Raw genomic sequence first — 12,735 nt, 5'->3', positions numbered from 1 at the left:
CCCTGGGTGGTGGGTGCCGAGTTGATTGTGTAAAATGTGTGTAAAAATATAAGTGAAAACATTGCCTTTAACAGTAGAACTGCAGGTCCCGGCAAGCCTCCCCTGCATACTGGTATTTGGAGAACCACAAGTACCATCATGCGGTGCATTAAGGGCCCGCTGGTATCTCTAGTTCACCTGTAAAAAATGTTAAAATATTCCATGTCATTCCGCATGTAAAATATAGGAAATCATCATAGCAAGAAGTGTGCTGAAGATATAGGCCCTCATTCAGAACCGTACGCTCTGAGCAGAGCGCACGCTCTGAATGAGGGCCGCCCTCCATAAAAATGGAGCGTCCTCCTGGACGCTCGTATAGCTGTGGGTCACCACCCACAGCCTATACGAGCGTGCAGTTTGATGGCCGCGATGGTCGTGACCATCGCGACCATCGAAACTGCGAGCCGGAGCCTGCGGTTGAGGTTTTCAACCGCAAGCTCCGGAGTGATTTTGGCTCTATCAGAGCCAAAATCACTCCCACTGACATCACTAGTGATGTCAGTGGGCCGGCTTCTGACGGGAGGCGTTCCCTTAGGAACGCCCCCGTCAGGGAGGCACGCCCCCGGCACGCCCACCAAAGGGGGCGTGCTGTCAATCAACATCGACAGCACGCCCCCTTTGATCAGACACAACGAGCAAAGGAAAGTCCTTCACTCGTCGCGTCTGGCGCATGCGCACGACGGAGCTCCCTCCGTCGTGTGCATGCTCAGTGCAGAACATCGACCCACTTGCGAGCGGACAGCCGCTCGCGAGTGGGTCTGAATCAGGGCCATAGTGCATAGGTTTAAGATATTTTAAAATATACATCAAAATTCAGTCTGCTCCTATTATAGTCAATTGGCATTCCGTTTATGCAGACCAGACTGTTATTCCTCTTAGTACATTCCCAAATTTCCTCAAAAAAAGCAATGTGAGTTTGGAATTGAACTGCTAATTCTCAGTACAAGTACGCCAGAAGACCGGCATTACAGGTCCTAACTTGCACTTAATTGACCCCATATAATGTGAACATGTAATTACTCCAAAAAGCATGCAGGCTACTTAAATGAACAGACACCTAAGCAGGTTAAATAGCTGAGAGGAACCAGGAATTCCACCTCAATACTTTCCATAGGAATATAAGCTGTCCCCAACCCATCCCTCTCTCGCCCCTCCTTCCAGCAGTCTCAGTGCCTCTCACGTTCACTGTCTCTCAGTCTGTCACACGCTGAAGGCTGCTACTCTCCTCACTGCTTCTCACTGCAGTCCCGACCCCGCCAGGATGCATCAATGGTGAGTGCGCTCTCCCACATAGCTAGTTAGGTATATAGCGAGGGATGGTTCCTAAAACTTTACTTAATCCAATTCTGTTCTAGTTCTCTGTCGTCAGCTGTTACTCTACGTTAGATAACTGTATCTGACTATAATTAACCTATTTGTGTTTGTCTCTCATTATTGCTGCGAGACCTGTAGTACGGTGATCAGTGCTATCAGTGGTCTTATTCCCCATGATCGGAGACCACTGAGCCCCCGGGGGAGGAGGAGTCGGGGGTGGTTGGGGTTCAGTGGTGTCCGCTCTTACAGCATAGTGATGGCAGCATGCGGGGGGCAGTGTGGGTACAGTATGGGTTTGGTAGTGTCCCTGGCTGGAGAAGGACATCGGAGACTTGGGGTTGGAGTTAGAGGTTCCGCAGCGGCGGAGATGCCGCATGTGTCACGAAGCGATGTCATGAGTCGGGGACATGGACGATTTTCTTTTGGGCACCGCAGACCTGAGACCCGTCCCCGGAGCCCCGCCGGTTTCTGTTACTGTCCCACCTGTTTCCTCATTTTCCGCCAAGCCTGACTAGCGGCGGGATGTGGCGGAGGTGAACGCACTGGCACGGAGCATGGCAGCGGCTTCTGTGCGCCGCGGTGCCCCTCTATGTGCTGCTGCAGTGTTATGTCGCGACTGTCTCAGTGCAAATCTACAGCCCGGCCATGTCACGACTGGTCACCGCACAGCATGCGCTTTTTTCTTGTCTTTGTGGTGAACAAGATATGAATGAGCTATAGGATGACGGAGTGTGGGTATTACTGGTGTTAATGCCACACGCATATCTGCATATATATCACCAGCCTTCTACATATTAATTATTGACAATTGTATATGTAATTAGATGGACAGGAAATTAACGAATTTATTATTACTTATCACTACCAATTAGCCCAACGTTTTACCAATTAGCCCAATAAAATTAACGAATTTATAATTACTTATCTCTACCAATTAGCCCAACTAGTTTTCCAGTATAGTGGGTTGTGAAATCACACATGGGCAGCAGTAACCGACATCACCAAAGGTAGCAGTAGTAGCTAGATAGGTCCAGCAAAGACTAAACTGTGTTTTCAAGGGATCTATTTAGTATAAACAGCAATATCCTGTTAAAAATGTACATGATTTTTTGCCATGTCTTGCAGTAGTCTAACCACAATATAGGGCATATATATTAATTATCGACCCAATAATTATAATTTCTTATCGCAACAATAAGTAATTAATCCTCACCGGATGTATTAAGAAACACCCACAGGGACAGGGGCACCGAGATCACTAATGCAATCCCTTCACCTCTCCTTTGGGTGCCATTCTGTGCTTGCACGGTCTGCCGACCATGTGTGCGCGAGTGGTGAGTGACAGGGAGAGATCCTACGGATTCATTTTGCAGAAAGTTGCCCATAGGTTACAATGGCTAACGCCATCTGGAGATGGCATTAGCTACCAGAGCCAATCTAGGTAAATTAAAATAATTAGCAAACAATTAGCCCCAATAGAAGCCTACGGGTACTGTTTTTGTGAGTGAAAACTGGGGACTGTAGCAGATGTCTCCAGCGGTCCCCTGTAGATATACATTTGGAGGATACTTAATATTTGCGGGTTCCCTCAAAAAAATGGGTGTTTTCGGAAGATATATCGCAAACATTAATTGATAAAAAGGCTCCTATGTATATTAAAATACCTGCCAGGACAAACCAAACTGTAAAGACCTGCAAAGAGAAAACTGCCCTGCCATGTACTCTTTTTGGGGCCCATTTATCAATTATCGCTTTTGCAATGCGATCAGGGTATGCCAGTAACGCCCCTGATCGCATTGCAAAAAACGATCCTATCGGCTGGATGTATCATCCGGGACATGCAGGGACACGGAGACATACGAAGTCTCCGGAGAGCAGCCGACCACTGTAAGCGGTGGTGCGCATGCGCAATGCTGTGAACTGCACGTGCAAATCCGCCATATCCGGGGAATGTTCCAGCGGATCCCTCCGCCGGCTAATAGTGTGCGGTGTAGCCCATAGGCTACAGCGGCTAATGTCATCGCTGCCGGGGCCAGTATCTGGAATGCATCGTATTCCGGATATTGGTACATTTGCAGCATTTCTTCCCCCATAGAAACTTATGGAGGGATCACAACAGGTATCAGAGATACCTGCTGTGGTCTCTCCATCATACATACGGGAGATACTTAGTATTTGAGGTAAACCCCCCAAAATGGGTGTTTTCGGGGATTTTACCTCAAATACATTTTGATACATGGGCAGTCATCTTCCGTAATCGCAAAAGCGCAGCATTGTGATAGAATGCAGCAAGATAACTGCCTCTTCCCAGCTTTTCTATAGTGTGATTAGACATAACACCACACTGGACCTGCACGGTACCTGTTGCTACCTATATAGGAATCTGATAGCCTAAAGAAAGTGATTTCTCTGTATTTTTCACATATGGAGAAACAGAATATTTTACGTCCTCCAGCTAAAATGCTGAAGAAAATCATTTATATATTTTTATAGATAGAGCCCTATTGTAAATCTTGTAACTGGGATACAGTTGAGTTAATTGATAGTGACCAATGTTGCCATATGAATCACCGTTCAATAGGGAGAGGTCAGCAGTTATCTTATACCCTCAATAGCCCATTGATAGCAACAGATCAATGCTGAGGAAATAACATGTCTAGTTCCCAACTTAATCAGTAACTACAGATAAACCTGAAATTCAGGGTTTGAAACATTTAAAATAGTGAATGCAAATTAAAGAAAATGACAGTAATCTTTGAAGGATGGTCGCCCATGAGTTGCAGATTCTTTCCTGGGAAGTGGTTGGGGTTTAGTGGCAAAATGTAAGGAATTTATTGAAGAAAAAAAGCAAACTGTCTTCCTTGTCATATCGCATTTTTGCATAACAGTGGCACTGTGGTTAAAATGGCTGCCTAACAATACTAGAGATTGAGTTTTTTTTTTTTTTTCAAAATCTCTTTATTGAGTTTTTTCAAAAAGTAATATACATTAGTTGTTACAAAAGCATAAAACATCTCTTCCAGTAATTAACTCTTGACAGGAACAACGAGAAGAGTGAATTGGTTACAAGAGTTTTGACACAATGTGAATAATGAAACATGTAATACATAATATATATATATATATATATATATATATATATATATATATATATATATATATATATATAAGTAGACACTAGACATTAAACACTAGACATAGGGAAACACATTAGGGGGGGAAGGGGGGATGAGGATTAGAAATACACGTACAGATATTCTAGGATATAGGCTGTGTTTAGTGGGCAACATTCAGCTTATTGGTCCTATGAGGTTAGAGGCTCATAAATGAAACTAACCATTTTGTAACATTACAGGTAGTAGTAAGATAAGATGATCCTGATAGAAATACATATACATTCAAATACATATAAAACATATATATTATGATTAAACTTTGTTTCTTTTATGTAATCTTCTTAAGGAGAAACCAATCAGTTTTTTCAAATATTTTGAATATTTGTGTCTGTGTCTCAGCATCTAAAGACTCCACAAATCTCCCCCATTTACGATAAAATTTTAACCCTCCCGACTCTATGTTTGGAAAAGTAGAATACCTGTCAAAATACATTAACTTTAATAATAAATCTCTTACTTCTTGGATAGTGGGTTTAGAGTGTGTAGTCCAGTGATTTAAGATGACCTTCTTAGCCACAGTAATGGTTACAGAGAGGAAAGGAGTTAGTGATTGAATGTCAGGAATGGATTCCCAACCAGTAAAGTTAGCAAATAGTAGGGCCAAGGGATCTAGAGTGAGACTGAGATGTAGTTTGTTGTTTAGCTCCATTATAAGTTTATTCCAAAACTTTTTAATCACACCACATTCCCACATACAGTGAGCAAAGGTAGCATTCGAGTGTTTACATTTACCGCAAGACCCTGTTTCAGAGACCACCATGTGTTTACGTTGGGAGGGAGCAATATACGCTCTGTTTAAGGTTTTGAGATGTGTTTCTTGTAATAGAGAAGAACTTAAGGTGCGCATAGTGGATTCAAAGCTATGGAATAAATCTTTCTCTGTAGTTATAGAGGGGACATCCACCCGCCATGATTGTAGAGTTTTTGACCAGAGTGCTTTATCTTTCGGTGAGATTAGTTCCCTGTACAAAAATTTTGTCTTATAGGAGGATTTTGAGACCCGAGACACTAGTAACATCAGAGGATCCTGTGTATGATTTACCATCATAGGAGGCGGCAATGAATGTATGTAATGTCTTATTTGAAGATATAAATAAAAATAGAAATGGGAAAAATTGTATCTTTCCCTGAGCTCTGAAAAGGTCAGAAGACTACCGCCCGGGTCAAATACGTCTGCTGTAGACCGGATACCCTTGAATTGCAGCCTTTTAAAAATAGGATTTTCCATACCTGGGAGGAACTGAGGGTTACCCCAGAGTGGGATAAATTTGGAATATTTAGGGCTTCTCTTAAGGATTTTATTGATGGCCCACCAATCCAAATATGTGTTGCGAAATATAAAATTATGTAAATGTTCTGGAGGTATTAGTGCTTTCGGAGTGTGTAGAAGAGCCCCCGGCGAGTAGGGTGCCAATAGTTCACAGTCTAAAGGATATATGGTATAATTGTTGCGTAAGAGAAGCCAGTCTAGTATGTATCGGAAATGTACTGCATATGTAAAGCCTAAAAGGTCTGGGAAATTGACTCCTCCGTTTTCCTTCGTAAGTTTCAATTTGGCTTGAGCTATTCTAGGTTTTTTATTAGACCAAATAAACTTCACAAACAGCCTAGAAATACGGGCAATATCTGCGCGGGTTAAGGAGATGGGTAGCATTTGGATCATGTATGATAGTTTAGGAAAAAGAATATTTTTAATTACCGCCAGTCTCCCAAGCAGTGACAGAGGTAGCAACATCCAGCGATCTATCATCTTGTATAACGTCTGAAGCAAAGGTGAGAAGTTCAAAGAATATAATTTAGATACTTGAGCAGGGTTTTGTACCCCTAAATACTTAATATGGGAGTCTAGAATCTTGAATTTATTCATTGATGGGGACTGAGACTGAGGCTATGTCACCAGAAATAACCAAGATCTCAGATTTCTCGATGTTAATTTTGTAACCCGAGAATTTCCCAAATTCTTCTATTATATCTATGACCTGTGGGACAGAATCTGAAGGGGATGACATAAATAGCAACATGTCGTCAACGAAAAGTGCGACTCATAGATCTACATTGCCAACTTTAATGCCTTGGTATAATGGGGATTGTCTTAATGCGATTGCCAGGGGTTCAAGCGCTATGGCAAATAATAAGGGAGATAGTGGGCATCCCTGGCGTGTGCCTCTTTGAATTAAAAACGGCGCAGAAATATATCCATCACAGACTACTTGTGTGGAGGGATTTGTGTAGAGGGTTTTAAGAAAAAGTATAAATTCTTTTTGGAAGCCAAACCTCTCCAAGGCAGAGTATAGGTGTGGCCAGAGAACCATGTCAAATGCTTTTTCAGCATCAAGTGACATTATAATTTTCTCATTGGAGTCAATATGTTTATTAGTAGCTATAATAGCTGATAAGACGCGTCTTATATTGACCACCGAATGCCTACCAGTGATAAAACCAGTTTGGTCCTCATGAATTATTGAAGGTAGGAGATGTTTCAGCCTTTCCGCCAGTATTTTCGTTAATATTTTATAGTCTAAGTTGAGAAGTGATATGGGGCGATAAGAACTGGGATTACTAAGGTCTCGACCTGGTTTGGGTAAGATTTTGAGGGTGGCTGAATTGAAGTGTAATGGCATAGTGTTGAATCGGATAATATGGTTTAGTACTTTTGTGAGAGTGGGACAGATCTTTTTAGAAAGTATGTGATAATATTCTGCAGATAGGCCATCAGGGCCTGGCGCCTTGTAGTTTTTCATATTCTTTATTGCTTTGCTCACCTCATCCTCAGATATCGGGGAAACCAAAGTGTCATTAAATGAAGCAGAGTCCTATGGCAGTGGTAAAAATTCCCAAACCTTTTCTGATATGCCTTTGGGGGTAGAATTTTTTTCTTCTGAATATAATGTTTCATAAAATGACCTCATTACCTCCATAACCTGAATTCCCGAGGTAGTAGTGGAACCATCGGGCAAACGTAGAGGATGTACTACCGTGGGGGGATTGCTACCACGAAGCAAGTTAGTAAGTAACTTCCCAGAAATATTTCCAAATTTATGGAATCTATGGACTTTCTTAAAGGTAAGTCGACTTTCCATCTTGATGAAGAGACCATCAAAACAGGACTTGGCTTTTAAATAAGCGAGTTTGTTTCCATTACTATTACATGTGGAGTAAGCTTGAAAGGCTAATGTGAGGGATTGCTGTGCAACCAAGTAATGTTTCGCTAGCTTTTTTCTATGTGCTGACAAGTAAGAAATGATCTCGCCCTTGATAACCGCTTTGGACGTTTGCCAAAATAATATCGGGTCAGGTTCTAAATGGGCAAGGTTATTTTGCATATAATCCTCCCAAGCTTTTTCTAACTTGCATCTGAATTTTAAGGATTGTGCTAGGTATGATGGAAACCGCCACACTCTGTAGTTGCCTTTGTCACAATTCACATGAAGCTCCAGTCTCAAAAGAGCATGATCAGAGAGGCCAATTGGCTCCATCTCAGCTTCTGTGATAAGCGGAAACAATGCAGTGGAAAAGAGCATATAATCAATTCTGGAGAGCGTGCCATGTGCCGCAGACAGACATGAATATGACTTCTCTAACGGGTGTAGCTCTCTCCAGACATCTAAAAGATTTAAGCTGGCTGCAAAAGCTGGGATTCCCAATTTGGGGGGCTTCCGACTTCGATTAGGAGTTTTTTGTCTATCTAGGTGTACTAAAGAGATTAGATTCATGTCTCCACAAATACACAAGGAGTCAGCAGGGTATTGATTTAGAAGGGCAATCAGTTGTTGAAAAAAAGGTTTTGAATAAACATTTGGGGGCCAATTTATCAAAGGGAATTTGAGGTAAATTCCCCGAAAACACCTGTTTTCGGGGGTTTACCTCAAATACTAAGTATCCTCCGGATGTATGAAGGAGGGACCACAGCAGGAATCTCCGATACTTGCTGCGATCCCTCCATTGCCTCCGGCAGCCGCCTCCCCCATAGATTTCTATGGGGGATGCGATGCTGCAAAATGTATCAATATCGGGAATGCGAAGCATTCCTGATATTGGCCCCAGCAGCTAACGCTATCTAAAGATAGCGTTAGCTGCTGTAGCCTATGGGGACTTACCGCATATCAGCCGGCGGAGGGATCTGCCAGATCCCTCCGCCGGCAATGGGCGCCGCTCATGTGCAGACCGCGGGACTGCGCATGCGCAGAAGCCCCGACTGCCCTCCGGAGACATCGCAGGGACGGGCTCTTTTTGGAGCTCGTCTCCCTGCATGTCCCGGATACTACATCCGGCAGATAGGATCGCATTTTGCAATGCGATCATGGGCGGTACTGCATGCCCTGATCGCATTGCAAAATGCGATCATTAATAAATGGGCCCCTTGGTGCGTAAATGTTACAAAAGGTAAATTTTTTTCCCCCCCAATAACACCTCACATATCAAATATCGGCCCTCTGGGTCTGCTTTCGTAGATACCAGCTCTACCTGCAAGTGATGTTTGATCATTATCACCACTCCTCTGGCTTTGGATGTGCATGGGGCAGATGCTAAAACTTTCCATTTAAGAATGTTCAATTTGTCAATCTCAGAGGGAATTAAATGTGTCTCTTGTAAAAGAGCAATGTCAATTTTAAGCTTATTTAGATAAAGGAGGATCTTTTTCCTCTTTTGGGGGGAGTTAAATCCCCCCACATTCCATGAACCTATCTTATATTCCGCCATTTAGCCGGAGTAGCCAGGAAAACATGATGTCCAAACACAGCTATAAAGGTCAAAGGGAGGGAGGACACAAAAGGGAAGTACAAAACACAGACAAAGACAGGGACATAAAATTTTAAGCAAACATTTAAGAATTCAAATGTGGTTACTAGAGTCAGCGGAGATATATCGTCTCCACAGAGCTTCAGCAACAATTATGTACTTAGGCCCTGATTCAGACCCACTCGCGAGCGGCTGACCGCTCGCAAGTGGGTCGATGGTCTGCACTGCGCATGCGCACGACGGAGGGAGCTCCGTCGTGCGCATGTGCGAGACGCGACGAGCGAAGGACTTTCCTTCGCTCGTAGTGTCTGATCAAAGGGGGCGTGCTGTCGATGTTGATTGACAGCACGCCCCCTTTGGTGGGTGTGCCGGGGGCGTGCCTGCCAGACGGAGGCGCTCCCAAGGGAACGCCTACCGTCAGAAGCCGGCCCCACTGACATCACTAGTGATGTCAGTGGGAGTGATTTTGGCTCTGATAGAGCCAAAATCACTCCTGGCCTTGCGGTTGAGAAACTCAATCGCTGGCTTCTGCTCGCAGTGGCGATGGTCGCGATGGTCAAGACCATCGCGACCATCATCCTGCACGCTCGTATATGCTGTGGGTGGTGACCCACAGCTATAGAAGCGTCCAGGAGGACGCTCCATATTACTGGAGGTGGGCCCTGATTCAGAGCGAGCACTCTGGTCAGAGCGTCCGGCTCTGAATCAGGGCCTTAGTAATTAGACAATCCGGTGAACAAATATAATATACTTATTTCAATAAAATGCAGAGATAATAGCTCCTAACCAAACCGGCAGCATTTAGTGAATATATATAAAGCCACCATAATTAAAGCTACTGTTATATCGCTTTAGTCGGTAAATTCCTAATATATAGACCATAGTTTGGTAATAATAACTAAAACAATAAGGAACATTACCAACACATGAGTAACATGGTAGATTCCCTTTGAAGTTTCATCTTGTTTTTTTTTTCCCCCTTTCCCCTCCTCTCCTCTCTGTAAGACTAGCAATACACATAGCATTTCAGTACAAGTCACTTCCAAATCAAAGGATTCATACAACCTGAGAATGTCTCGATATAACATCATAGGGCATTAGTCAAGAGGGACTAACGTTATGGTTCCCAGTGTGAACTTTGAATATACCCGGCAGAGTCAGTGATTGTGATGCTATTCTGTTGCATCCGGGTTAAGTCCCCTGATTTCTTCATCTTGTTCTCGGAGAAATGCTTCTGCGTCTGCTACGGATGTAAAGTCGACGAAGGAAGAGCCATCATATAAGCGAAGTCGCGCGGGATAGAGTAAAGCAAATTTTTTCTGATCTGTAACCAGGCGAGAGCATATAGGAGAAAAGTCCTTTTGCGCTTTTGAAAGTTCTGCTGAGTAGTCTTGGAATATTAATAGTTTACTTGCTTCCCAAGTGATATCTCTTCGCTTCCTTGAGGCATTCCAGATAGCCTCTTTGTGGAGGTATTTTAAACATTTAAAAAGAACAAAACGGGGGCGTGCACCCTTATCGGATATCTGCTGCCCTATTCTGTGGGCTCTCTCTACGACCAGGTCATGGCAAACGTCTTGTATGTGTAGCATAGTGGGGAGGGTAGTACGTAGAAAGTCATAAAGCCCCGGGCCTCTGACTTCTTCAGGTAGCCCCACAACACATAAGTTATTGCGGCGCAACCTGTTTTCTAGGTCGTCTAGTTTGCACCAAATTTGATGCCTTGCTTTCTCCGTCTCCCCCACTGATTTTTTGAGATTGGCCACATCATGGAATTTTTCTTCTAGTCTGTGTTCCGTAGTGAGAACTCTTTGCGATAACTGGGATAGTTGGGCTTTGATGTCTGCTGTCTGTGCCTGTAGCAGGGGTCCCATAGCTTCCCTGACTGCTTGTACCAGTGAGTCATAAGTAACAGGCGTCTCCTCCATATGGGATGGAGAGGGAGAGGATTCTAGAGATTCCTCTGACTTATTACAATCGTCTTGGGGTAAGCCTTTTCTGGATTGAGGAGAATTTGGGACTGATATTGTTTGTTCCATGGTTTGCGACGCCATATTGGGATCTAGGGTGCGGCGATCTGCTCGCTGGCGTTGCTGTTTCCCAGGCGCTGGCGGCATATGGACGGACTCACTGTGTTGCCTGAGAGGTTCGGGGATCGTGAGCGTTGAAAGCGACTGATGGGAGGCTGGATGTCTGCCGTGAAATAGCTGTGCTAGCGGGTGAGTAGCGGAGCTCCTCCGTCTAGCTGCCGCTCATATCAGCGCCGGAACCGGAAGTCGAGATTGAGTTTTAATTTCAACCCAGACTACTATCTTGGAATTTGTACTCCCTGCATTCACATAGCTTTACTGTTCCTGACCAAAGACATTACTGGTAGATTAAATAGCTTTTGACTCTATTGGCCCAGGTGTGTTTGTTTGTGTACTTGTGGTAAAGAAGTCACTTCTCTACCTTTTGTCGAAGATCATGTGTAGATCTACATGTACTTATGGGGTTTAACGGCAGTCCATGGAAGTGAAGCAGTGTTATTTGGATAGGTACACAATCTGTAAGTAAAATAAAACAACTTCCTTAGTTAGAACAACACAATACAAGAAAAAACACTGATGTTTGTGCACTTTGACTGTTCTTTATCAATTTTACTGTATACAATACAACTCATACTCCAAAGAAAAAGAGCATATTCCAGGCAGATCTTATTGCTATTAGCCATTGACTTAAGGAGACTGTCTTAGGTGAACAGAGGTGTGTGGGTGCCCAGTCCTTAGGTTGTTAAAACTTGAATATGGTTTGTACTACATCCTAATGCTTTGGATAAAAGCAGGTAACAGCTTTAGTAACTTCTAGGTTTATCGCTAGATATATGCCCAGTGTATCTGTTCCAAATCTATGCTCAGCATTTCTTTTCCTATAAATGGGCCATTCCATGAAATATCCCATTTGTGACACTGTAAAAACAATTAGTAGTTGACTGTGTATATTTAGAGTTTTCAACAGGTTGACAAGTTAAATTATAGCTTTTTCTCATAGATTTTCCTACAAAAATAACACAGGCTATTTAAACGGGATGCAATTGGGAAGCCGACTGCCTAAATACCGGCAGCCAGCTTCCCGACTGTCATTTCCCGGCAAGGGTGAAATGCCGGGCGTCTAGATGTAGACGCCCACATTTCCCCGACGCCGGGAGACTGGCGCCCGGCATCCCGATCATAGGGATGCCGGGCGCCGCGAGCGGACAGCCGCGGGGGGGAGTGTTAGGTTTAGGGCTCCCGGGGGGGACTTAGGGTTAGGCACCCCCCCAGGAGGGTTAGGGTTAGGCTAGGGGGAGGGAGGGTTAGGGTTAGGCACCCCCGGGGGGGACTTAGGGTTTGGCACCCCCCTGGGGGACTTAGGTTTAGGCAGCGGGGATGGGGGTGGTTAGGGTTAGGCACTTAGAGGGGGGATTAGGGTTAGGCACTTGGGGGGG

At 44.0% G+C, this 12,735-nt stretch overlaps 1 protein-coding gene across 2 annotated transcripts in view; it reads left to right on the top strand.

Annotated features, from left to right (window-relative positions):
- Positions 1-1,239: 1,239 nt before the first annotated feature.
- B3GNT7 (UDP-GlcNAc:betaGal beta-1,3-N-acetylglucosaminyltransferase 7) overlaps positions 1,240-12,735 on the top strand; it is a 36,328-nt gene continuing 24,832 nt past the window's right edge. Inside the window, exons 1-2 of one of the 2 annotated variants that reach the window (XM_088460928.1) lie at positions 1,240-1,311; positions 5,516-5,594. In XM_088460928.1, coding sequence (XP_088317054.1) covers positions 5,593-5,594 — 2 coding nt within the window. In that variant the 5' untranslated portion in view covers positions 1,240-1,311; positions 5,516-5,592. The remainder of the gene's footprint in view (positions 1,312-5,515; positions 5,595-12,735) is intronic. The other variant, XM_088460927.1, reaches the window with a different exon arrangement.

The sequence above is a fragment of the Taudactylus pleione genome, unplaced genomic scaffold (genome assembly GCF_031769625.1).
Source record: "Taudactylus pleione unplaced genomic scaffold, aTauple2 ptg000995l, whole genome shotgun sequence".
In the NCBI taxonomy this organism is placed as follows: domain Eukaryota; kingdom Metazoa; phylum Chordata; class Amphibia; order Anura; family Myobatrachidae; genus Taudactylus; species Taudactylus pleione.
Note: the sequence above shows the minus strand (reverse complement) of the source record. Positions and strands in the feature narration are given on the sequence as shown.